General features: G+C 38.2%; 1 protein-coding gene across 4 annotated transcripts; it reads left to right on the top strand.

Annotated features, from left to right (window-relative positions):
* The first annotated feature begins 23 nt into the window (after positions 1 to 23).
* On the top strand, positions 24 to 6494 carry LOC110865715 (stomatal closure-related actin-binding protein 1). 4 transcript variants are annotated; one of them, XM_022115043.2, is made up of 13 exons: positions 24 to 139; positions 1528 to 1800; positions 1867 to 1995; positions 2063 to 2155; positions 2298 to 2438; positions 2789 to 2860; positions 3015 to 3098; positions 3907 to 4087; positions 5325 to 5444; positions 5521 to 5579; positions 5682 to 5816; positions 5915 to 6064; positions 6151 to 6494. In XM_022115043.2, exons 2-13 carry the CDS (start codon positions 1549 to 1551, stop codon positions 6193 to 6195), a joined length of 1461 nt encoding a protein of 486 aa, XP_021970735.1. In that variant the 5' UTR covers positions 24 to 139; positions 1528 to 1548; the 3' UTR covers positions 6196 to 6494. The 4 variants fall into 4 exon arrangements, with proteins under 4 accessions (XP_021970735.1, XP_021970730.1, XP_021970733.1 ...); XM_022115038.2 differs by having other exon boundaries at positions 55 to 329; XM_022115041.2 differs by lacking the exon at positions 24 to 139 and adding an exon at positions 149 to 379.
* The last annotated feature ends 21231 nt before the right edge of the window (positions 6495 to 27725 follow it).

The following is a 27725-nucleotide window of genomic DNA, read 5'->3' as shown; positions in this document are numbered from 1 at the left end:
TGAAAAAAAAAAAAATGCAAAAAGTAGTAAAATCCAGGAGAAAGAACAAGCGATCTGGGGTCATCTCATCTTTTTTATAATTCAAGCAAAAACAGCCAACAGCATCATCATGATTCAACAAAAAATGATGAGCATAATAGTAAATACTGAGCAACCCCATCTCAACTTTTAACCCAAATCATCAAACTGGTTTTATCAATTAATTAATAATCATTATAATATAATATTCCCACTTCTGTCTTTGTCTTTGAATTTTCTGTTTGTATGTGACTGTTGTAACGAATTATATCTACCAACTCTGAAGAAATCTCATCTTACATGCGCTGCCTGTAAGTGCATTCTTCTTCTTCTGTTTTTGACTTCATCATCTTCCAATTTGGTATGGGTAGTTGCTCAATGATCTTGTTTGACAATTACTCCCGCATTTAGAGGTCAAATGTTTCTTATTTTTAGGGTTTTTGTCCCCAATCGTTGTGTTGTTCAATGGTTTATGCAGATATTCATTTACTTGTGTTGTTGTTGTTGTTCATGTTATCACCTAGTAATGAGTTCTCTGATTGTTCCTGCTTTTTTTTTTTTTTTTTTTTTTTGCACTGTGCTTTTAGGGTTTAGACTATAATGTGTTTGGTCTTTTTTTGTTAATTAGAAAGAAAAAATATGAACTGGGTCATGATCTTCCAATTTGGCCTGGGTTGTTGCTAAATGAACGTGTTTGGGATTTGGGTTAGTTAACAGTTCCTCCGGATTTCGAGGTCAAATGTTTCTTGTCCTCAATTGTTGTATTCTTCTTTCATTTCTGCAGATATACCTTTACTTGTGTTGTTGTTCATATTATCACCTAGTAACTAGTTCTCTGCTTCTTCTGTTTTTTGGGCACTGTGTTTTCAGGGTTTGGATTATAATGTTATAATGCTTTTTTGTGAATTTGACGAAAAAAAGTATGAGTTAGGTTTATGATCTTCCAAATTTAGTATGGGTTGTGGTAGTTGCTAAATGTTTATGTTTGAGATTTAGCTAATAATTCCTCCGGATTTCGACGTCAAATGTTTCTTATTTTCCCACAATTGTTGTATTCTTCATTGATTTTTGCAGATATTCCTTTACTTTTTCTGGTTGGACTTTTTCTTATTTTTCTAAATTTTTGGGCACTTTTGCACGGTGCTCTTAGGGTTTAGATTATAATATTTTTAGTATTGATGTGAATTAGACAAAATAATAGGATGAATTAGGTTACCACTCCATTTCCACCATGAGTTTCATTTGGTTAATTTTTTTTGATTGACCTGTTTAAAGGGGTGTCCATGGTCTGGTTCGGCCAGTTTTGACGAGAAAAATTGGCCCCAAGTCGGTTTATAAACACCCCTAGTTCCTACCTTGTCTAACGACTATATTGGATTTACATTTTGATTGTTAATTATAGCTAAGAAAAATGATTGACTGACCATGGACTACCAGGATAACAGAATAAATGTTGGCTTGCGTTTTGGATTTAGTTTTAGTAACTTTCCGATTCTTATAATTTGACAGAGTAATATATAAACCGGAATTATGACAAGGGTCGGCCGTGATTTTAGCTACACAATGCAAAGTTTGGCAGTCCCGCCCGTGTCTGCAGATGTGGTATTTGCCTCTGCTCGGTTTCCCAACTACAGAACCGGAAATGAAGACGGGAAATTAATGAAGGAAGTCATAGCCAGAGAGACTGCCCAGTTGTTAGAACAGCAAAAACGCTTATCTGTTCGTGATCTAGCTAGCAAATTTGAGAAGGGTCTGGCTGCTGCTGCTAAATTATCCGATGAGGTATAGTTGTAAAATTTGTTTTTGTTTTTTTTTATGATTGAAACTGATTCATTTTTTGAGGAACAGGCTAAACACAGGGATGTGGCCAGTTTAGAGAAGCATGTTCTTTTAAAGAAGCTTAGAGACGCACTCGAATCCCTTAGAGGGCGTGTGGTCGGTAAAAACAAGGATGATGTTGAAGTGGCTATTTCCATGGTGAGTTTGTGTTATCTTTTTCTCATCGGTTTGCAGTAATTATTAATCTATATTCCGGTCATTTTAGGTTGAAGCTTTAGCTGTCCAGTTGACTCAGAGGGAGGGAGAGTTGATACAAGAAAAGGCTGAGATTAAAAAACTTACAAGTTTTCTGCAGCAGGTTTGTGAAGATATCCAGCGATTTTTATTATTATTATTATTATTATTTTCCGTTATGTTATGTTTAGTGATTTCTGTTCATTTGTGGCTGAAGGAGAATATCTGTTTTGGTTATTATATAATTTTTTATTTGATGCATGCAGGCTTCAGAAGATGCTAAAAAGCTTGTGGATGAAGAAAGAGGTTTTGCACGAACTGAAATTGAAAATGCGCGAGCTGCAGTTCAGAGAGTGGAAGAGGCTCTTCAAGAACAAGAAAGAATGTCCCAAGCTTCCGGAACCCAGGTTTGTTCCAACATTATTTTACCCATGCTCATGAAAATTGCTAAATTTACATGTAACAAAGGCTGAAATTTTATATATGGTTATTTCCAAAAGTCTTATAAAAGCAGGTTTTAAATGTTTAAAACCTTTTCTCGTTTTTATTAATTTTTTTTTTTGTGGTTTTTTATGTGCCGTTATGGTTCGTATAATTTAAGGAGGTTTTTTTGTAATTATTAATCTTCGATACCACTGAATTTATCTCTTTTATTTTTTTGAGTTACATTTTTCATTTTGGGTGTGTGTGTGTATATTTAGAGGGGACGTTTGCTAAAATTATGGGGGCTCAGTGTATTTGAGTTTGTTGTATATAGGAGGATATGGAAGCACTAGTGAAGGAGGTTCAAGAGGCCAGGCGGATCAAAATGCTGCATCAGCCTAGCAAGGTCTAGATTTGTGATTTTCGACATTACATGAGCTAGTAAAACTATTGTTAGTTGCTAAATAATACGATATTCAGTTTTTTGAATGTGCATTACAAATTCATATGCCTTGCACATTATTAATGTTGACGAAAGGTATGTGTGTGGATATATGCAGGTTATGGATATGGAACATGAGCTTCAAGCATTACGGATTCAACTGGCTGAGAAGTCAAAGCGTTCAATTGAGCTTCAAAAAGAGGTCATTTCTCTTATTAATCTCTCTGACCTCTGTTTTAATAAGTGTGAAATAATTACATTCAGTGATTAAAAGTCAAATTTGGCTTTTGGTAGTAGGTTATTGCTTACGTGGCATTCTACGTAGGCTTTCGCAAGTGTCTATGTCAGCATCTCTGCATATTTGGCAGCCACGTCAGCATCCATGTCAGATTTTTTTAAAGCAGATATCTTATGGAGATATTCTTTTTCTAAATCATTCTTTTTGTAAATGCATCACTCTTTTTTGTTAAAAAAACGTTTGTTTTGTATTAAAAATCATTTAGTGTCAAAACCACTAGTATTTATAAAAAAAAAAAAAAAACCTATATACCATGGCTAAAAAGGTATTCATATTTTATTCTAAACATTCTTTTTCATAAAATATCATTCTTTTTTTATATAGAGAGGCATTCCTTTCTATATATAAGTTTTATATTTTATTTACTATTATTACTAATCATTCATAATTCCCTACATTTAAGATCTTTGCATACCATTCTTGGCAATTTCCCGTCAATTATACTGCATTCTCCCACAACAAAATACAAATTCTGACTCGACATAAAGTCTAATGGAAATGTTATTAATTAAATATCTGAAATACCTCCGAATAAATGATATGTAGACTGCAAAATCACTGTTATTAACGTTTAGAAATACTTACCAATGAGCAAAGAGATAATTTTGGATATAAATATGTGAAAAATAGAAATTTTGCATCAACTCATTGTTGATTGCAGGATGTTTGGTTAAATTGATTGGTTGCTGATTTTTTATTACTTTTTTTTCAGTTGGCATTAAGTAGGAGGGGAGAGGAAAGTGGATCCTGCTTGTTTGAACTAAATGGCACAACTGCTTTAGGCTCCTACTTGGAGATTCAACCTTGTTCCAATAGTGCCCCACAACTTTCCCAATGTTCAATTCAGTGGTATCGCATGGCATCTCAAGGTGGAAACAGGGACATTATTTCAGGTATTTTCATTATAATTTCAAATTATATACTTTTAACACTTCTTTGAAACCAAGGGTGTAAAGGTGCCAAGCCGAGCCCGAGCTCACCTGAGCTCGAGCTTGGCTCATGAGTAGTTTTTCAAGCTCGACCTCGATTGATTTATTATTTATTAATTTATAATTTATAATATAATTATTATATATATACCATAAAAATAATATTAATTTTGTTTTTTTACCAAAAATCTATATACAGTAATTATTATAATGTAAATATATTTTTTAATATATTATATAAAATTTATGCAAATAAGAGGCTCGGTTAAAGCTCGTTTAGGCTTGCGAGCCTAGTCAAGCTCAATACGTGAATCTTGGGCTTGAGCTCGTTTAGGCTGGGTTCGATTCCAGCTTTTTAGCGAGCCGATCTCGAGTAGCTCACAAGTGGCTCTACTCGTTTACACCTCTAATTGAAACTATGCTCGTTAGTCATCACCGCATGTGTCATCCAAACCAAGTTCCTTGTAGTGTTGTAGGTAAATTCTACTTAATACCCTTGTACATTAACGACCTCAATAAACAATTGTCTGAATTTCAACCACCGTCAGTCTGGTGTAGTATTTATCATTTATTAATACATTTAATTTAAGCACACACACATAAGGGGGTCATTTGGGTATACAAGTTAAAATCACTTTCATATTGTGTGAATATATGGCAGTTAAGATCACACCGATGTATTTTTTGACTGCGCAAAAAGGAAAAACTCATTTAACTTTTGTAATATTCTCATGCTGATTGATCAACAAAGTGAGTTATGAATCACATGCCTACACTGTCACATCCAATATCAATTGAGGTGTAATCTCACCAATATAAAATGCTCTATAGTTCATGGCATCTTGTTGATTCTTACAAAATATGTTACAAGATTAAAAAGATATAATGATCGATCGAACATTATCTTAATGTTTTTATGTCAATTTTCCATATCGAAAATTTAACTTATCAGCTTCATAAACCTTCCCCAACAAAGAAATATATAATTGTATAATAATCTAACAATTAAAATCATCCCAAAGTAACATCGGTTTTTGTGTCTCAAAATTCATCATTTTAGATAATTAGCAGGAACTACGAGGAATAATAAGCGGAGCGTATAATGGTTATTTTGCATGCAAGATATGAAAGTGTATTGTCATTTGCCATATCTTTATGTTATTTAGCATTTAATGAGCTAATTAGCTTTTGGATTCTTTAGGAGCCACCAAACCTATATATGCTCTCGAGCCCTCCGATGTAGGCCGGATTCTGCAAGTTGACATCATTTCAGATGGTCAGAGCATTACTACACTAACAACATCCGATCCCATTGATCCAGGTCAGTTATTTATCATTTTTCTAGTGTTTCATTTTGTCTTTTTTTTTTTTTTAACTGACATAGTTTCTGTAAACAGCTGCAGGATTAGGAAACTATGTGGAAGCATTGGTGCGCCGACATGAGACGGAATTTAATGTATGTCACATGTGGGGGCAAGTGTTTGAATGATACGAGGGACATCGATTACTGGAATAACATGTATATAATATATATATATATATATTGTTTTTACTGCAGGTTGTTATAATCCAAATGAACGGGGTAGACCATCCTTCAGAGTCAATTCACGTACTTCATGTGGGGAAAATGAGGATGAAACTTTGTAAAGGAAAGACAACTGTGGCTAAGGAATATTATTCGTCTTCAATGCAGGTAGGCTTCCATGGTAAAACCCACCCTCAACTTGCTGCGTTATGTTTTTCGTAAGACCAAGTGAAAAGTTTGATGTTTGTAATGTTCTAAAAATACAGCTTTGCGGAGTTCGGGGTGGTGGAAGTGCTGCAGCTCAAGCATCATTTTGGCAGCCAAAGATTGGACTCTCATTTGTGCTGGGATTTGAATCGGAAAGGGAAAGAAATGCTGCTATTATGCTCGCTCGTAGATTTGCCTTCGATTGTAATGTAATCCACGAATCTCTTTCCTTGTCAGTTGACGTTTATACGGTTGTGAAAATGATCTTTGAGCCTGTGAATGTTTACATGTGCAGATAATGCTTGCTGGCCCAGATGATAGAGCAGCCCGGAAACATTAACCTCTGAGATGCTTTGCTTTGCTTTGCTTTGCTTTGCTTTCGGTTTTTACAAATTTAAGCAAATCAATGTTGTAATGTGTAAGTTTGTATTTCTTGGCAAAATTTCATTGCTGCCTGTGAAACTCTGATTTTCTACCTCTTTAGGCATCCTTAGTAGTGTTAATTCTTTTTGGCTTACTTATTGTGACAACCTTTTGTAGTTTAATATCAAGTGTTGTATGTGCAAAGAAGGGACGGTTAATAACATTGATCACAAGTTGTATGAACTGGTAAATGGATTATGATGTTATTTATGTAAATGGCTATAAAGTTTATTAACCCTAGAGGGTACTTTTAGTTTTGACCTATGCAGTTAATGCGGTAAAATATCGGATATCGGTCAAGGACCGATATTTGAGATATAGGTTGTTAGGGATATCAGATCAGAGTAGGCTCGAGCGGAAGCGGAACAAACACACAAACACTAGCAGAAAATAAAAAACACGAGAATGTACGTGGTTCGGTCAAGGTGACCTACGTCCATGGGTTGCAACTAGGGTTTCACTTTTATTAGATTCTCACAACTGTTTACAGAATGACACAGACTACAATTACGTCATAGGTATTTATAGAACAAGATTTGGGTTTCCTACTTGGTCAACAAGTTAACTAAGTGGGCCTAATAACTAGGGCCGGCTAACCCTAATTAGGGTTGGTTACCCTAAAGCCTACGAACCCAACAATCTCCCACTCGGAGGCTTTGCATAGTCCACAAAGTGCATCCAAGAAACCCATCACCAGTAACTTCAGTAATCTTTACGTTCAAGTCTTCCGAGCCTTCAGTTCCAAGAAAAAGCAAAGACTTCAGTCACATCCAAGCCACCTAGTTGCAACCACGTCTCTCATCAAGTATCTGAGAGACCAGTTGAAGCTCCAACCCAACAGTCTTATCAGACTCATTCTTTATCTCAACCAGCTTGCACGATCCACCAGCTCTAGAGATACATCGAGAATTAATACCACTCTTCACATTTTGCAAACTATTTCCAGGAGAGCTTTTTTCTTCAGTCTGAACCATCGTCTTCAAAACTCAACGGTTCTTTGTGATTGTACCTGGAAAACGACCTGTGCTCCCACTATCACCAAATCCCCTGACTGGCTTAAACTTAGAACCCCGACCACATTCAACTGACATCTCCAAAGTGTAACATCTCGACCGCGTAAAATAACAAACCACGGCGGAAACGTCGGGGAGTCACGTTACAGAAAATTGTTTCACAACACATGGTACATAAGGTTTTGTATTATTGAATTGTTAAATTACATTGTCTTGAAACGTAAAATACAAACAAAGTACAACAACTGTCTTTAAGTTTTAAAGTAACTAAGGGCCGAGTCCGTTCTATGTGTAGCATGCTAAATCAAACATTAGCTCCTGAAACATATGTGAAAATAAACGTCAGCATAAAAATGTCTGTGAGTAACATATGTTTTGTGATTAAGACTCATGGCTTTGAATGTTAAAAGGAAAATGTTTAAACTATCTCAAAAGTAGCCATGAACCTTTAACAAAAGTGTTTCTTTATGAAATCATATGAAAACTCATCTGATTAAAAGAAATGATGTATGGTTAACTTAATAACCAAATACGTCTTTAAAATAACAAAATAAAATGTCTTGTCTTGTCTTTGTTTGAAGTGATTCGGATAACGCTACGATATGTAATACAATAAAAGCACTTATATATAGGAAGTACCAGCGGCGTATCCACCATACTTTTATAGTATTACACACGTCTCATTATTTAAATCACTTACCATAAACCAATAATTGTCTTGTCTTGTATAAATCAAAATGACTTGTCTTGTATAAACCAACAAATGTCTTGTATGGTATAAACCACAAATGTCTTGTATGGTAAACAAAAGGTCTTGTTTAAACCATAAGGTAATGTCTTGTATAAACAACCAAATGTCTTGCATGGTATAAACCACAAATGTCTTGTATGGTAAACAAAAGGTCTTGTTTAAACCATAAGGGAATGTCTTGTATAAACAACCAAATGTCTTGTCTTTGTATAAAAATGCCTTGTATAAATCAAGTGTATTGAATAAACAAAATGTCGTGTTTAATCCAAAAGTTTTGTCTTGTTATAAAACAATTGCTTTTATTGTATAAAACAAGTATGGATTGTTGGCGAATACATTCAAGCCTTGTCAACTGTCGAACAAACCTTTATAAACACAAAGGTTTATCAAAAATGTCACACAGTTTCTGTTATTCCCTAAGGTCACTTGCAAATAAACCTAGGAAGCGGGAATGAGGTTCTCAATCCTATTGTACCATAACATACCACCGGTCAGCATGATCAGTGTTAATGAATGTATCATTGTCGAGTTCAACGCACCAATATGTCACACCCCGATTTCCACATGTCTCACCGGTGGGCCCGGTGGGGGATTACCGTGACGTGGTTGGCAACATAATAGTCAAACAACACAATTATATGAATGCACAGCGGAAGCAAAAGGTAAAATATATTACAATCCGAATATAAGTAATATCCAATATTACAACGAAGAGTAAAAGATCCACAGGCGGATTGATAATAAAACAGAAACAATAGTTCAACAGACTTTGACATCTAGAGCTTACGAGACTTGAGTAATGATGTCTGGAGTAGCCAGCCTATTACGTCTAGCACCTGCACTTAACCTTTTTGGAAAATACGTCAGTTTACACTGGTAAATACAACTCAACAGACTCGTTTTGAAAGGAGTTTGTATATTGATTTGAAATGCACTTCGGCACAAAATATCTTTATAACTTGGGACAATTATTTGTATATAATCTTGTATACAGATTTACTTATTTGCCGTCCATTAGTACCAGTTAGAAGAGCCGGTTTAAGTTATCTGACACGCCACCGGTATAATGCCCACAAGGTAGATTCCTTTAGTGGATTACCAGTTTTTACATAATGCATCTGTCAGGTGTACGCCTACACCCCGTGCATAGGTCGTGGCCATTTCGTAAAATGATGCCAAGGATATCCGGGACATGGTCATTTAACCCCAAGGGCCATACATCAAATAATACAGAACAAAGCGGGTTATGTAAATACATTAATCACAATCCGATTTAAATGACTACATACCCGACCAAGCGGTACTTTTATAGTACCGTATCCCAAGCCCGTATAGGGAAATAAGTTAAGAGTATTTACCTGAGCAAAGTATAATACCAATACAATAAATGTAAGTACTTTTACTGGGCTCCTAATCTGGAACGAAGGTTTATAATAACCTATTAGATTTCTAACGGGTCTTTAATTAAGCCTTAGCTTAGACCGGTCAGTTTCAAAGGATAACTATGGTTTAATCGCGTGAAAGGCGAAAACCGGGAATGGAATGTGATTTGGACCCAACAAGTTTGAAGACTTGTTTTATATGGGTACAGTAACCACACTCTGGATTTTGGGGTCAAAACAATATGGTTTGACCCGTTTCGGCTAGTTTATGTAAACTAGTTACATAAGCCGAACCGTGCGCGCAAAAGGCGTAACGGTTAACCGTAAGAGTCCTACACAAGATTCCTAAGTCAATATGCCTTAAAGAGGTTGTGGTATCCGTAGGATACCTTCCATAATGCCCGTAACGAGTTTAAATCCATTTTATGCCCCGTAGGGGTATTTCGGTCTTTTTAAAGTTTATAAAAGAGGTTTCTGAGTTCTAAAGGAAATCTGAGTTTCCTGAACAGTTTATAAAGTCCAAAATACTTTATTTATTATTTAAAATCAGTAGCAACTGGAATCGGGTCAAAAGACCTTGTAGAACTCAAGTTATGGCTGAAAAGGGTATATTCGGTATTTACCGAACCGTTGCCATAACCGCAGGTTATGAGCAGGTTAAAAATAATTAAAAATATTTAAAAATCCCAAAATATTATTTACATCAATGTGTAAAAGGTTTGATGTCGAAATCTGGGTTTAGATAGGCGTTATGCTAATTGCGCTATTTAATTACTAAAGTTTCCGTAATTTGCGCTATTTAGCATAACTCCTATTCTGGACCTCTGATTGACGTGAAATTTTAGGGACATGCTTAGAAATCGGTAACTAAGGTTATGATCCTTTCATATGTCCAAAATTCTCGTTTTAAATAAAAAAGGGCGTTACAGTCAACTTTTAAGCATTTAACGGAAAGGTGTAAAAGACTCGGACAAACAACGAACCGGTCACAGAGGGTTATACCATCATGTAACCTGGTCCTAAGAGAGTCCTAAGGTATATCTAAATCATACTTTAATGGGTCAGAACTGAAGTCAAAGCAAAAGTCAAGTTTTGCGACTTTTGGCTCCGAACCGGGTCAAAACGGTAAATGGTCGGATCAAACAAGCTTAGACTAGTTAATATACTTATTATCATGTTTTATGAGTGTTTAAACAGGTTACACATCATCTACATTACTGATTATGCATTAAATCGCAAAAATGGCATTTCTGTTGACTTTTCCTAAGCACGTTTGACTCGACATTCGGACTAGTTAGAGTGGGAATCAGAGGGTGCCCTTTTAGGGGTTTAAAGCCCACATGATTACCAACATATAACTACCTTTGATTCGACAAACCACTGGACCATTTGTGATTTATCGTAAAGTCAATCGTTAGTTACGACGGATTGACTTTTAAGCTAAACTAAGCATAAACTAAGCCACAAAAGGGTAGGCATACTTACAGAAGCTTGGTGCACGACTAGGGATGTTAGAAGAATGCTTGAGAGCTCCAGAGATGATCAAGAGAGCAGGTTTGAGGTGTGATTCAATTGTGTGCAATGTAGTGCCTTTTATAGTGAATTATGGTGCACAAGATCATTACAACTCACTCTAGGATTGCTCATGGATGATCACCAGGTGTCTCTGGGTGCTAGGGGGCATGTAGAGGGCGCCCATGCTTCAATTAATGCTCACAAGATCGTTTACAAGCTCAAACATTGAATATGTCCAAGAATTCTGCATCTGGGACTCGTACGCGGCCCACTTTAGGATTCAAGCAACACAGACGCGGCCGCCTGAATCCATATGTCAGTAAACGGATCTTCAGGTGGCGCGCGGCCCGCATTAGCTTGCTGGTTTCACCCACGCGGCCCGCCTGAGGTCTGATTTCCAAGATTTTCAAATCTTTTGTAATCATTAACCTGACCTTTCGGTTTCGAAGGGGTAACTTTGCGATTTGGCCCTCGATTATTTACAATTAAGGGCCTCGTGACTTTTACCCGCATTGTTAAGTCCCCGGTTAGTTAAATTACTATCCGAAAAGCCTTAACTTTTATTGTTGACGCTTTTAACCCCTCGCATACGATTTGATCATAACTTTCTCGTTTTAAAACGGAACTTCACGAAATTTATATCGTATATTCTAGTGAGCGTATTTTACTGTTACAAAGCCTCGGGTTCGTCAAAGGGTCACTCAGAGGTATAAATTAAACATGTTGACACAATTAACCCCTGTAGCTTGTAATCTCTCACTTTCTTCCGCGTTTCGCTCTGTACGATCCATGATTTATTCGTTTGCAGGTACGAGCATCATTTAGGGTTACTATACAGTATATTTACCCCTTGTTGACATTTTTAACCCTCGAATTTACATACTTTCAAGGTTTGTCAACTTTAGTCCTTTATTTAGTATTTAATACCACGTGTAACTCATGACACGTGTCAACACATTATTGGACACAAAATTTCGAGGTGTTACATCCTCACCCCCTTAAAATAAATCTCGACCCGAGATTTACTGAAATAAATAAGGGTATTTTTCTTTCATCGTGGATTCAACCTCCCACGTGAATTCGGGACCTCTACGGGCATCCCACTTGACCTTAACAATAGGTACATGCTTCCTTCGAAGCTTCTTTACCTGTCGATCTTCAATCGACAAAGGTTTTTCCACAAATTTTAAGCTCTCATCTATATGCACATCTGTATGTGGTATCACCAGTGATTCATCAGCGAAGCACTTCTTCAGATTGCAGATGTGGAACACATTGTGAATTCCACGGAGCTCTTCTGGTAAGTTTAACTTATAGGCAACGGACCCGACACGTTCGATAACCTCGAAAGGTCCTATGTATCTTGGGCTTAGTTTGCCTTTCTTACCAAAACGCATCACCCCCTTCCAGGGTGATACTTTAAGCAATACCTTTTCACCTACCTCGAAGTGAAAATCTTTACGCTTCGGATCTGCGTAACTTTTCTGCCTATCTCGGGCAGCTTTGAGACGGTCTCGAATCTGAACAATCTTGTCCGTCGTTTCGAAGACTATCTCTGGTCCTGATAATTGGACATCTCCAACTTCCGCCCAAAAAATAGGTGATCTACACTTTCTACCGTATAATGCCTCAAAGGGCGCAGCCTTAATGCTGGTATGGTAGCTATTGTTGTAGGAGAATTCGATTAGTGGTAGGTTCTTATCCCAACTACCACCCAAATTGATCGCACATGCACGTAGCATGTCTTCCAACGTCTGAATAGTACGCTCACTCTGACCGTCTGTCTGAGGATGGTAAGCCGTACTAAAATTCAAACGTGTGCCCAAAGATTGCTGGAAACTTTTCCAGAAATGAGATGTGTATCTAGTATCTCGGTCAGAGATAATAGACACAGGTATGCCATGTAAGGCTACAATCTTTTCAACGTATAACTGGGCTAACATGTCGGAGCTATAAGTCTCCTTGATGGGTAAGAAATGTGCTGACTTAGTCAGTCGATCAACTATAACCCATATTGTATCATTTCCTTTCCTCGTCTTGGGTAACTTGGTAATAAAATCCATAGTTACACATTCCCACTTCCATTCGGGAAGTTCAGGCTGTTGTAGTAAGCCTGACGGCTTTTGATGCTCAGCTTTGACTTGCGCACAAGTCAAGCATTTGGCTACATAGGCGGCTACAGACTTTTTCAAGCCTATCCACCAATAATTTGCCTTTAGATCCTGGTACATTTTATCTGCTCCAGGATGGACAGAATATTTGGAACTATGGGCTTCCTGGAGGATAACATCTCATAGTCCTCCATAAATTGGAACCCATATTCGTCCATTTAATCCTAAAATTCCGTCCTTGCTAAGAGTTAACTGCTCCTCAGTTACTCCTAGCTTTTCTCTAGGATAGTTAGCTTCCAACACAGCTTCCCTCTGTGCAGCTAACAACCTTTCAATCAAATTATTCTTCACTTCGATGCTCTTGGCATTGATTCGGATGGGTTTCACCCTTTCCTTTCGACTTAAGGCATCAGCGACTACATTCGCCTTGCCGGGATGATATCTGATTTCACAATCATAATCATTTAAAGTCTCCATCCAACGGCGCTGCCTCATGTTTAATTCCTTCTGGTTAAACAGATGTTGGAGGCTCTTATGATCCGAATAGATCACAAACTTGATACCATACAGATAATGCCTCCACAGTTTTAGTGCGAACACAACGGCACCCAGCTCCAAGTCATAGGTGGTGTAATTCTTTTCATGCACCTTTAACTGTCTTGAAGCATAGGCAATAACCTTGCCTTTCTGCATAAGCACACACCCCATGCCAGTGTGTGATGCATCGCAGTAAACTACGAACTCTTTGGTACCTTCAGGTAATGTCAGCACAGGAGCGTTGCTCAACTTCTGTTTCAAAATATCAAAGGACTCTTGCTGCTTAGGGCCCCAAACGAACTTTACTTTCTTCTTAGTCAAAGAAGTTAAGGGCGCAGCAATCCTTGAAAATTTTTCAATGAAACGCCTGTAATATCCTGCTAACCCCAGGAAACTACGAATCTCTGTAGGCGTCTTTGGCTCTTGCCAATTCATGACAGCTTCCACTTTAGCGGGATCCACTTGGATACCACGCTTGCTGACAACATGTCCAAGGAATTGGACTTCTCGAAGCCAGAATTCGCACTTAGAGAATTTGGCATAGAGTTTCTCATGATGCAGGAGTTTGAGAATACAGCAAAGGTGTTTCTCATGGTCAGTTTGATTCTTCGAATAGATAAGAATGTCGTCGATGAAAACAATGACGAATTTATCTAAGTATGGCTTGCAAACGCGATTCATGAGATCCATGAACGCAGCCGGCGTATTAGTGAGCCCAAAAGGCATCACTAGGAACTCATAATGACCATAACGAGTCCTAAATGCGGTTTTATGTACGTCTTCATCTCTGACTTTCAGTTGATGGTAGCCTGACCTCAAGTCAATCTTCGAGAAATAACTTGCCCCTTGTAACTGATCGAACAAATCGTCGATCCTCGACAAAGGATATCTATTCTTTATCGTGACTTTATTAAGCTCGCGATAATCGATGCACAGACGCATCGATCCGTCCTTCTTCTTGACAAACAGAACAGGTGCTCCCCAAGGAGACAAACTAGGTTTGATGAAACCTTTAGCTAGCAGTTCATCCAGTTGGGTCCTCAACTCCTTCATTTTGGTTGGTGCTAGCCTGTAAGGTGCTCTAGCAACAGGTGCTGCTCCAGGGATGATATCGATCCTGAATTCCACTTGCCTATCTGGTGGCAAACTAGGTAGATCTTCCGGGAAAACTTCCGGATATTCCGAAATGACGGGAATGAGGTTCTCAATCCTATTGTACCATAACATACCACCGGTCGACATGATCAGTGTTATGTATCATTGTCGAGTTCAACGCACCAATATATCTAGTACAATGTAAGCATGTCGTATAATGTTTTGAAACCATGTATAATGTCTTTGCAACCATGTATAATGTCTTTGAAACCATGTACTAGGTATATTAGGTAAATATACCATGTATAATGTTTTGAAAACATGTACTATGTATACTAGGTAATTAAACCATGTATAATGTCTTGAAAACATGAAAGTAGTGATGGGCACATATGAATCACCCCAAAACATATGTAAAACGTAAAAGAGGGGACTATGTACTCACTTGGGATTGCGTATACATCTTGTTCAATGACTAAGCAAAGCTTAAAGGTTCAAGAGTTTCCTAATATGTCGGATGTCTATGTGTTAGTGCATAATGAGACTTTAATCGGAGGATTGGATAGAATGAGGTTTATAAACCAAACGAGTGAAGGATCTTGTATAATATGGTTTAATAAGCCTAATATTCTTATTAGAAAGGATTACTAAGTGCTTTGACCCGTTACGACTTGTTAAAGTGGTTTATGCCACTTTAACGGGCCGTAAGCGTAATTATGAGTTCGGATGGTTAAATAAGTCCTATGATGAGTCTTATATGTCAAAAAAAAGTTTGATTATGTTATAATATCAGTTTAGATGTCAAAAATATGGTGTTACATGTTTAAAACCATTTTATACGCCAAAAGGGTGTTTTCGGCATTTTAAAAGCACATAAAATCGACTCATCATATAACTAACCAAACTATATGACCATAAGGTATAACCTCGGAGGGTTATTACCTATATTGCTATGGTCATAAAAATGCGCTTGGTCGAATCGTAAGATTGACCAAACTGGTCATATTCGAAAGTCAAAGCGGTAATCAAACCGCTCGACTTACGACTAATAAATAAGCACTAAACTAGAAATGACGAGTTAAACATATTTGAACATGTCTAATAATGTTATAAAACTGATTTGGTGTCAAAACTTTAAGTTTTAATACCCAAAAGGTTTTCGTTGTAAAATGCACTTTTGTGCATTTTTACTTTTAAATTCGTAAAACTTTGACTCGTCACTTTGCCTACTAAATGTGGTAATAAGAAGGTGCAATCGCAAGGGATTAATACCCTTGTGATTACAATCAGAGAAATATCATTTAGGTATATTCACCTGTAAGACTGAATCTAGGGAATCTTGATACGGGAGTATATTCTGAGGTGGGACACGCGATTAAGTTAAGTACTTAAAACACTAATCTCGTATCTTGAATTGATTGAAATTTGTGTGAAAATTTAAGTGGATAAGTATACTGACAATCTAAGTGAATCGTTTAGAACTTAAAGTTTATATAGATCAACGGTGTTTGTGATGTGTCATAAACTGATATGATCCTCTGATACAAACTCAACAAAAATATATCTGTAAATATTTCATTGTTGCATTACAAGAAAAATCACAAAAAGGTTTTAGGTGTGTTTTAGCATAAAATTTGTAAAATACGAAAAGATTTTATTTCACTTTATGTTTTAACAACCGGTGTTGGAAGCTAAATTTCAAAATCAAAGTATGTTGAACATGTCTCAGAAAATAACAAGTTCGTTAATTTGAAACTTGAGGTTCTTAATGAAAAATCAAAAACAGTTTGTAAGAGTCTTCAAGGTCATTAATCTGGAATTGGTAGATAATCAGATAAATCAAGGTCATTAAATTGAACTTGATCATCTGTGAGGGTTTATGAAGATTAGATGCTTTAAAGTCAAATATAAAGTTATTTAATAGGGGGAGCTGAGTCAGGTTCTGATCATGAACTCACAAGTAATTCATTGGTTTAAATGTCAAAATATTTGTGTTTAGAGCTAGACAAGAATCCTGGAGATTTTATCTGTCAAATGAATTTTGTGGAAAGCCAGGTTTCTGTTCTGAAACTGAAAGGAAATCTTACAAGTGTTTTGAATTGTCAAATGATCAGATATTCAGTGATGCGTGTGTAGTGTAATATATTTTAGATGTATATTTTAAACCCTTTTTACACTTTTAGCCAAGTTTTAAATTTATAAAACACGATATTTACTAACACTAAACACACATATGGGCAAGTGCACCCATCGTGGACGTAGTATAGTGTTGGTAAGATACCGAGGTCGTCCAAGGACACAAGAGCTTTTAGTACCGGTTTATCCTCAACATCTAACCAAATCAAAATGTTAGAAAAGATTTTTAAATTAAGAAAATAAAACTAACTAAATGCTGAAAAATAAAAATAAAAACAGATAGACAAGATGAATCACTTGGATCTGACTCGTGTATTAGTATAACCTTTGATTATTTTCGCACTTTTGCACTTGTTTAAGAGATTATCTTAGTTATTGTAGTAGGCCCCTCTTTTGAAGGCGGCGTTACCCTCAACCCAGTAGTTTGTGTCAGCAAGGACACAATCCTAAAGGGTCGGATTATTGAAAGATAATGAATTAAGTTATTAATGCAAATTATGGTAGGCCCCTCTTTTGGAGGTGACGTTACCCTCGACTAAGTAGTCTGAGTTAGCAGGGATAGAGTCCTAAATAGCCGGGTTATAGTATTAATAGTAGTTAACTTATGAGGGGGTCAAAGAGTTTGGATCCCCGCCATCCAATACCTTTGGGTATTGAAGGAGATCCTACTAAATTTGACCCAGGTCCCTTGCAGGACCTCTAAACGCTGAACAAGGGCAAGACCCTTACCAAACCGTTCCCTTAACCCGCGACCAGGTAGCCAACATACCTCCATATAGACCGTGGAGAGATGAATGGTGAAAATCTTTTATTTTATATAGACAGTAAAATAATGCCAAGACACCACGGACAAACGATAAGGAAGAATTACCTTCAACATAAGTAACTAGTTATTAAAGTCATTAATACAAAACCAAATAAAAAGTGCAAAAGATTAAAAATAAAAAGTATTATACTAAACACTTGTCTTCACCAAGTGATGTAAGAGACTTAGGCAAACATGGCCTTGATTGTCAAGAACTCTTACGATCAATCTTGGATCCCGAGACGACACACACACTCTATGATGGACAATGGATGATGGTGGTGGATGATGGTGTTGTGATGGTGGTGGGTGGTGGATGAAGTGTGAGAGAGGTGGTGTGCCAAGGGATGAGTTGCAATGAAACCAAGCACTCCTATTTATAGGCTGAACAGAAGCCTGGGCACGGCCCCGTGTCCGCTGGGCACGGCCCCGTGCCTGTCTGACAATCTCTCTCCTCATTAATTGTAATTCGCAATTACAATTAATGCGCCTGCGGTACTTTCGCCACGCCCCCGTGTTCACTGGGCACGGCCCTGTGGTGGGCAATAGAAGCTTCTATAGGTTTGTCTTATCTGCTGCTTCTTGGGCACGGCCCCGTGCTGGCTGAGCACGGGGCGTGTTCAATCTTCTGCCTTCTCTGTTTTGCTTGGGAGGATGTTGTCAAGGGGTCGGGCAATCCACTTATGTTCCTTTTCTTGTATTTATGTTAGATTTAGCTGCCTTTTTGCTCCTTTTGTTAATTTGAGCTCATTTAATCCTGAAAATACAAAAGGAAGACAAAAACACTCTTTTTCCAACATTAGTACTTAAAAAGGGTTAGTTTTATGCCTTATTTGATGTAATTTATATGTTGCATTTACAGACATCAAATATCCCACACTTGAATTTTTGCTTGTCCTCAAGCAAAACTCTTTAATATGTGGCTTACACTCCCAAATGGAATGGGTAGAAGAGAAGGTTTTGGCTTGTCATAGAGTGTCGGGAATCCAAGATCTTCATTGGGTTTTATTTTTATTTATTTACAATCCTATTCGTTATGATTTATTTAGAACGTTTCATAAGAGAAATTACTTATTTGGGCATAACATGCCTTTTTAAATTTCCATTTATATACACGTTCACATACCTCACGGGAGAAATCACTCACACTCGGCCGAAGGTGTCTTTTTTAGTGAATCACTCGAGAGCGGCATGGAACTTATTCATACCATAGGCTTGCCAAGCAATCAATCCTCCTCCTTTTTAACTTTTTACCTTTGTAAATATCAAGAGGACTTTTTTTGGTAAAGGCTTGGGCTAAAGGTGGGTAGTTGGGTTAGTGGTTAGTAGAAAAGGGCGAAAATCGTAAAAAGCGTCGGTTTCGTAAAACATTTGGTTTTAGTGACTTTTTATTCTCAATGAAGTATTTCTTCAAACAAGCTTTTGTTTTAGGAGCTTTTTTTGTTTATTTCTAACTTCATTGTAAAATTCTCTCTCTCTTTTTTTTAGTCACACGAAAACCGAGCTTGTTACTAAAATAAAGGGTAAAAATAAAAAGGGTTTTTGGTGGGTAAAAAAGGTTTTGGGTTAAGAAATGAAAAGGTTTAGGCTCAAATGGGTTAACTAGGGGGAGTTTTTTTTTGGGTAGGTGAAAAGAAAAATAAAAATAATGGTTTTGAAAGAAAAAGGGTTAGTCCTAATGCCTCCATCATTTACTTACTTGGGTTTAAGTTGGTAAGGACCGGGAATGAATTGTCGTGGCAAGTTCTAGAGTCGTAAGAACCAAGCGGCTATTCACACAAGAAACGAAAAATGAGCATTTAGCGTAAAGATGTATATTTGTATGCTCAATAAAGGCTCAAAACGCACTTTTGTGGGAATGGGTTTTTCTATGTGATCAAGTATATATAATCGAATTTTAACTAAGCTTGTCATGCCGTTTCATAATTTTCTTATGTTGGTTCTTTTTTTTATCACAACGCTATCGGTTGTAAATTTTTTAAAATATAACCTTGTTGGTCTTAGAATTCCCAACTTAAACTTTAGACAAGTAAAAAAAATGAAATTTTTTGAAAACATTTGGGGTGATTAGCGGTTCCAATAGAGTTTCGTGTAAGGCTTATTATTAGGACTTGCAAAATTCAAGGTTTTAGCACCCCCCCCCCCCCCCCACACTTAAATTACACATTGTCCTCAATGTGTCCCAAAAATAAATTTTTAGGTTGATTGAATGTGTAACATGGTGTTAAAAGCAAAAATTTATGTTACTGGCAGTCTGGACACGGCCCCGTGTCCGTTGGACACGACCCCGTGGTGAACTGCCAGTAATGAAAACTTACAGAAGGTGGACACGGGGGCATGTTGGCTAGGCACGGCCCCGTGTCTGGCAAAAAATCTGCAGAAAAGTAAACAAACAGCAGGTCTGGGAGGTGAGCACGGGGGCGTGTCGGCTGGACACGTCCCCGTGTGGACTGTCTGTAAGCCTGAAAAATAGGTTTCTTTCTCCGGTTTCCCATCCTGGCTTCGTGAGTGCTAATGCTTAGCACTCTAAGCCTTGGTTTGTACCTGTTTCATCACTAAATACCACACCAAGCAATACCAACATCCTAAATTACCATAGTTAATTGTTCAAACCATAGAGTAAAAGAAAAATAAAGCAGAAAATAAAAGAAGTTAAGGAAAGTAAATTGTTCAAAACTTGGCACGCAGGCCACCAATTGTTTCGATAGATAAAGGGACCTTAACCTGTGGGCTCGCCATCAACCCGCTCCTGCTCCTTCAACCCCCTAGTCCATGTCCTCATCGCTGTCATCACCTCCATCCCCATGACCCGCCATATACTCCCGGATGTTGCCGATGTCGTCTTGTATATCGTTGATGTTTCGTTCGATAGCTCCGACCCGGTGGTATGTATTGTTGGCAAGGTTGTAGGTGTTCCTGGTGCACATGAGGTTTTCCTGCAAAAGATCATGTAAACTTTAAAGGTTAGGAAAACCGCCTCCTTGTGAGGAGGATTGACCCGGATCACCATGGGGTTGATACTGGTAATGAGGAGGTGGAGCGTGAAGAACTAGGGCCTCCTGTGGGTTCCATGCATGTCCTTGCATCCTCTGAAAGCTCACTGATCCGTCTTCCGCCTCGTAAAGTAGGTTCATGGCACGACAAATGTGATAATCAACTCGTCCCGACCATGGGCTCCTTTCAAAGGACCTAGGGATGCGCGTGAAGTGCTTGAAGAGGCGGTACACCCATCCCAAAGAAGATAGGTGTTGGTGCACGAGCAAGACGGTTCAGATGCATGTTTCGTAGCAAGAGATATGGAACATCGAGGGCCCTTCGGTTGTGGATGCAGTGAAGGACTACCAAATCTTTCAACCCCACAACGCCACTACTGTCGTGTCGTTGGCTAAGAGAGTAAGTGAGGAGCCTATGAATGTAGCGATAAAGCGGATCCCTCAGCTTAGTACTCTTGGTGCTGCTGGGGTTGTAGATTCCTTCACCGATTTGGGCCCATGCGGCTTGACGTTCATTTTCATCCAAATCTCGTAACCCCCCGGTATTTTCCTCATTCCCCGATTCTTCTTCCGCGTACAGTCCCACTATCGCCCCGAATTGTGCCATAGAGATCGAGTATCTCGTCCTACAACATCGAAATGCAACCCCTTCATTGTCGAACGGGTCACACCTTGAAGTGAAGGTAAAGGTACTATAGAACTCCATGGTGCATTGATGCACCGACCGAAGCCGAGTGGTTAATGCAACTCTTAGTGGTACCGTAACGATGTTGTTGAATCGGTCAAGCTGGTTTACCAAGGTTAAAAGGTCCGTGCATGCTTGTCTGGGGTATTCCTCGGGCCTTGTTTGAAGTAACTCGTATCATGCCCTAGCGTCAAGCTCATTCGCGTTAAACCTTGTGAACTTCGACATCTGAAAGAATACACCCAAAAGTTAGCACGAAACAGTGAGATTTTCAAAAGAAACTGCAAACAGTGGGCTGGACACGGCCCCGTGTTCAGCGGGCACGACCCCGTGTCCAGACGTCTGTTACTCAACGATTTCATTTTTCGTCCCGGTCCCGAAAATCTGAAAATTTTTAGCCAAGTAGGAGCGGTTTCCCCCGAAAATGAAACCCCAAGTGCCGTTTTTCCCAAAACAACCCGTTTACCCCTTCAATTTTATCTTTTTCGGTTCAAAAACAAGGGTTTGAGGTTTTTAGTGAGAAATCGAGCAAATCTATCAACAATACAAGTGTATTTACTTCCCATTACACTAATCTAAACTAATACTAATAGATTATATCAAAAATTTGAGGTTCGATCCGGATGAACTTGAAGAACCCTAGATTTTTCCCAAATTTTTGATGTTTAACTACATGCAAGTAACTAATCTAACTACTAATGATGATAGAATCATACCTTGATGTTGTTAAACGTGGAGGTAACGTTGGAAATCCGCGGAAAATCGCCTTGAACCAGAGCGTTTTCGGCAAAACGGGGCGTGTGGAATGAGGTAACTGTTATGAAAAGAGGGTTTTATCCCGACAGTTGCGTCGACACGGCCCCGTGTCCAGCGGACACGGCCTCGTGCCGAGCAAAGTTTTTTCTTTTGTGTATGTGCTCGTGTGAGTGCCCATTTTTCTGAAAACATGGTTAGAAGACTTACCGGTTACGATGTATACTCACTTGTTCGTAACATACTAGGTATGATGTGGTTGCTTTTCATTCGTTAACCGTTTGAAGCGAGATCTCTTCCTCCTCATCCTCAATGGATCCTCGATAGAGTTTCAGCCGTTGGCCATTGACTTTAAATGGACTCCCATTTCGAGCTTTAATTTCTACTGCACCGTGAGGAAAAACATGGGTGATGGAAAAAGGTCCTGACCACCTAGATTTTAGTTTACCCGGAAATAATCGAAGTCGTGAATTAAACAACAGAACTTAGTCTCCTACTCGAAATTCATTAGGCTTAATATATTTGTCGTGTAAATTTTTCATTCTTTCCTTATAAATTTCGGAGTTAGAGTATGCATAATTCCTTAATTCGTCTAATTCATTCATTTGACAAAACCGATTTTTACCTGCAGTTTCTAAGTCTAGGTTTACGTTTTTTATTGCCCAGTAGGCCCTGTGAGCTATTTCTACTGGCAAATGACAACTTTTTCCATAGACAAGCTTATATGGGGTTGTGCCTATAGTGGTTTTATAAGCGGTTCGAAAAGCCCATAAAGCATCATCTAATTTATCAGCCCATTCCTTTTTATTTAATCCTACGGTTTTTTCAAGTATTCGTTTTAAACCTCTGTTAGTCACTTCGGCTTGTCCATTCGTTTGAGGGTGATATGCTGTTGAGACCCGGTGATAGACCCCATACCTTGTTAAGATTTTTTCGAGTTGATGATTGCAAAAATGGGTACCCCTATCACTTATCAAAGCTTTTGGTGTTCCAAAACGAGAGAATAATTTTTTCAGAAATCTTACCACTACTCTTCCATCGTTTGTTGGAAGAGCTTCAGCCTCGGCTCATTTAGACAAGTAATCAACTGCCACAAGTATATATTTGTTTCCTTTTGACGGTGGGAAGGGTCCCATGAAATCGAGCCCCCACACATCAAAAATTTCACAAACGAGAATGCCATTCTGAGGCATTTCATTCTTGGAAGAAATATTACCTGATCTTTGGCAAGCATCACATGTCTTTACAAGATCTTGTGCATCTTTGTAAATGGTTGGCCAATAAAATCCTGAATCAAATACCTTTCGTGCGGTATTAGCGGCACCATGATGTCCTCCATATGGACCTTCATGACAGTGGCGGAGAAGTCTTCGTGCTTCGCTACCATGGACACACCTTCGGATGAGTTGGTCGGCACACATTTTGAAAAGATAAGGGTCTTCCCAAAAGTAATGCTTTACATCGGCAAAGAATTTCTTTCTTTGATGATGTGGCCATCCTTTGGTGACTATACCGCTAGCTAAGTAATTAGCATAGTCGGCATACCATGGTTCTTGTCTGCTTTCCACCATTTCCATGGACTCTGTGGGAAATTTTTCGTTGATCTGCTCGTCCCTGGTTGCCTCCAAAGTTGGGTCTTCTAGGCGTGAAAGATGATCTGCAGCGGTGTTTTCTGCTCCTCTTTTGTCTTTGATTTCAATGTCGAATTCTTGGAGGAGTAGAATCCATCTGATCAAACGGGGTTTTGCGTCTTGTTTCTTGAAGAGGTATCGGATAGCTGCATGATCTGTATAGACTACAGTTTTAGAAAGAACAAGGTAAGACCGGAATTTATCAAAAGCAAATACCACAGCTAGTAACTCTTTTTCAGTAGTTGTGTAATTTTCTTGTGCATCGTTAAGTGTTTTACTAGCATAATAAATTGGGTGGAAATGCTTTTCTTTTCTTTGTCCCAAGACTGCTCCAACAGCAAAGTCACTTGCATCACACATGATTTCGAAAGGAAATTTCCAATCAGGGGCTATCATGATAGGTGCATTGACTAGCATTTCCTTGAGGGTTAGAAATGCTTGATTGCATTCCTTGTCAAAGATGAAAGGTGCATCTTTTTCAAGTAATTTTGTTAGAGGTCTTGAAATTTTTGAAAAGTCCTTGATAAACCTTCTATAAAATCCGGCATGCCCTAGGAAACTTCTAATTGCTCTAACAGAGGATGGTGGAGGTAATCGAGAAATAGTTTCTATTTTTGCTCGATCAACTTCCATTCCTTCGCTTGAGATTTTGTGACCGAGTACTATTCCCTCTGTTACCATGAAATGGCATTTTTCCCAGTTAAGGGCGAGGTTAGTTTCCTCACATCGGGATAGCATTCGTTCAAGGTTATCGAGGCATTGGTCATATGAATCTCCAAAGATAGAAAAGTCGTCCATGAAGACTTCCATTGTCTTTTCTATCATGTCATGGAAAATGGCCACCATACAACGTTGGAATGTTGCAGGTGCATTACATAGACCGAATGGCATGCGTCGATAGGCGAAAGTTCCATAGGGGCATGTGAAAGTTGTCTTTTCTTGATCTTCAGGTGCTATTGGAATTTGAAAGTAACCTGTAAAACCATCCAAGAAACAGTAAAATTTATGACCGGATAGTCGTTCTAACATTTGATCAATGAAGGGCAAAGGAAAGTGGTCTTTCCTTGTTGCTTCATTTAATCGTTTATAGTCTATACAAACTCTCCATCCTGTGACGGTTCTTGTTGGTATTAATTCATTTTTTTCATTAGTTATTACCGCCATACCTCCCTTCTTTGGAACTACTTGAACGGGACTTACCCATGGACTATCAGAGATAGGATAGATTAGTCTGGCGTGAAGTAGCTTGATGACCTCATTTTTAACCACTTCTTGCACATTGGGATTTACTCTTTGTTGTGGTTGTATTACTGTTTTGTAGTCATCATTCATTAGAATTTTGTGCGTGCACATGGAAGGATTTATTCCTTTAATATCTACAAGCTTCCAAGCGATCGCATATTTTTGTTTTTTAAGAAGACTAACTAATTTTTCTTTTTCTATGCTACTTAATTTAGACGAAATAATTACAGGTAAATTACCATCTTTGTCTAGAAAAGCATATTCCAAACCCTTAGGAAGTTCTTTGAGCTCAATGGGTGGGTCTTTAGGAGGCACCTTATTTTGTGGCTCATCTAGATCAAGAACCTTAAAGGTTTGTTCTATGGCGACCTCTTCTTCAACAAAGTGGTCATCTTCTTCAGTTGTATCGGGTGGCTCATATTCATCTTCAATTAGGGGGTCATTATTGCCAAAAGGATATTTCATTGAACGCTCAAGATCTATGTTCCTTTTGAATGCCCCTAATTGAAGAGGTAGATTGTTAAATTTCCGGTTTTTCAAAGCTTCATGAGTTTTTACAAAAGGTTTTCCCAAGACTAGAGGAGCGTCATCGAGGATGACAAAGTCGGTTGGAATAACCATTTGATTTGTTTGAACCAAGACATCCTCAACTACACCGATTGATTTTATTACCTTCCGATTGGATAGAAAAATGGGCATTTGAAATGGAGCAAAATCACTAATACTTAGCTTTTCAAAAATGTAGTTAGGCATTATGTTAACACATAGATCTTTATCGATGGTGACATTACTAATAAATGAATTTTGAAAGAAACATGGAACCGGTGTAATGTTAATTTCAAAAGGATCTTCTTTTATTAGCGAAGTTTGATCATTAGTTAACTTAATACTTACCATTTCTTCAATTTTAGTATTAGTGTTTAGCTCTTTTAAAAACTTAGCATGAGGGGTAACTAAACAATGATTTTCAAAAGAAGGTGACAAGAGATTAATTTCTTCTAAATTAGACTCTTCTTGAGTTTTATCGTTATCGACCTCACCTTTTTCGTTGTTTAGCTCATGAATCGGTTTTTCACTTATTTGTTCTTCCATTTTTAATTCCTCAATTATCGTTTCTTCCCTTTTTAATTCCTTCATCGCGCCGGACTCCTCTTCCCTTGCGCGAGATTCTTTTATGCATCTTTCGATAAATTTGAGTTTTTCTATTATCCTATCGACTATGTCGGTGATAGAGTAAGGATCGGGATCCTCAAAGCTTGAATCCGGTTGTTCGATCCTTGGCTCCTCATAGTACTCATATGAAGTAGATGGTTCACACCATTGTTCTTCATGATAAGTATATGATGGATAAGGGTCGAAACTTTGTTCTTCATAGTACTCATATGAGGTGGGTTGTTCACGCCATGGTTCCTCATAATAAGAGTATGAAGGTGGTGGCTCATATCTTGAGTCCTCAAAGTATGAGTATGAAGGCCCATACCTTGGTTCATCAAAATACAAATATGAGGAAGGAGGTTCATACCTTTGGTCTTCATAGGATGTGTATGAAGTTGATGGCTCGTACCTGGGTTCCTCATAGTGGTTGTATGAAGTGGACGGTTGAAACAAGTTACAATATTGTACCGAGTGTGGGTTACCACAATTAGTGCAATAGTCTCTCATATAATCATCCTCCTCATAGGTGTAGTTGTAACCTCCTGAGTATTGATCCATAAGAATCACTCAGCAGACCACAACTGAGTCTCGGGACCAGAAAACAAAAACAAAGACGGAAACAGAAGGCTGGACACGGCCCCGGGTACAGGATCTATATCTGGGCGTTTTAATTAAAGTTACTGGTCTCGTTGGGCACGGGGGCGTGTTCAGTGGACACGGCCCCGTGTTCAGACTCTGTATCTGGGTATCTAACTAAAAGTATGCAGCACGGGGGCGTGTTCAGTGAGCACGGCCCCGTGTTCAGGCTACTGTAAATGCAAACTAAACTAAAATGCAGAAAAATGTGCGCGCGTTTTGAAAAGGTTTTGAAAAACTTATTAGGCCGTTGATTTTAAGCTTTCTTAAAATCCTTGTGTCCCCGGCAACGGCGCCAAAAACTTGATGCGTGTGTAGTGTAATATATTTTAGATGTATATTTTAAACCCTTTTTACACTTTTAGACAAGTTTTAAATTTATAAAACACGATATTTACTAACACTAAACACACATATGGGCAAGTGCACCCATCGTGGACGTAGTATAGTGTTGGTAAGATACCGAGGTCGTCCAAGGACACAAGAGCTTTTAGTACCGGTTTATCCTCAACGTCTAACCAAATCAAAATGTTAGAAAAGATTTTTAAACTAAGAAAATAAAACTAACTAAATGCTGAAAAATAAAAATAAAAATAAAAACAGATAGATAAGATAAATCACTTGGATCCGATTCGTGTATTAGTATAACCTTTGATTATTTTCGTACTTTTGCACTTGTTTAAGAGATTATCTTAGTTATTGTAGTAGGCCCCTCTTTTGAAGGCGACGTTACCCTCAAACCAGGAGTTTGAGTCAGCAAGGATACAATCCTAAAGGGTCGGATTATTGAAAGATAATAAATTAAGTTATTAATGCAAATTATGGTAGGCCCCTCTTTTGGAGGTGACGTTACCCTCGACTAAGTAGTCTGAGTCAGCAGGGATACAGTCCTAAATAGCCGGGTTATAGTATTAATAGTAGTTAACTTATGAGGGGGTCAAAGAGTTTGGATCCCCGCCATCCAACACCTTTGGGTATTGAAGGAGATCCTACTAAATTTGACCCAG

Source organism: Helianthus annuus, chromosome 6 (assembly GCF_002127325.2).
Source record: "Helianthus annuus cultivar XRQ/B chromosome 6, HanXRQr2.0-SUNRISE, whole genome shotgun sequence".
NCBI lineage: Eukaryota > Viridiplantae > Streptophyta > Magnoliopsida > Asterales > Asteraceae > Helianthus > Helianthus annuus.
Note: the sequence above shows the minus strand (reverse complement) of the source record. Positions and strands in the feature narration are given on the sequence as shown.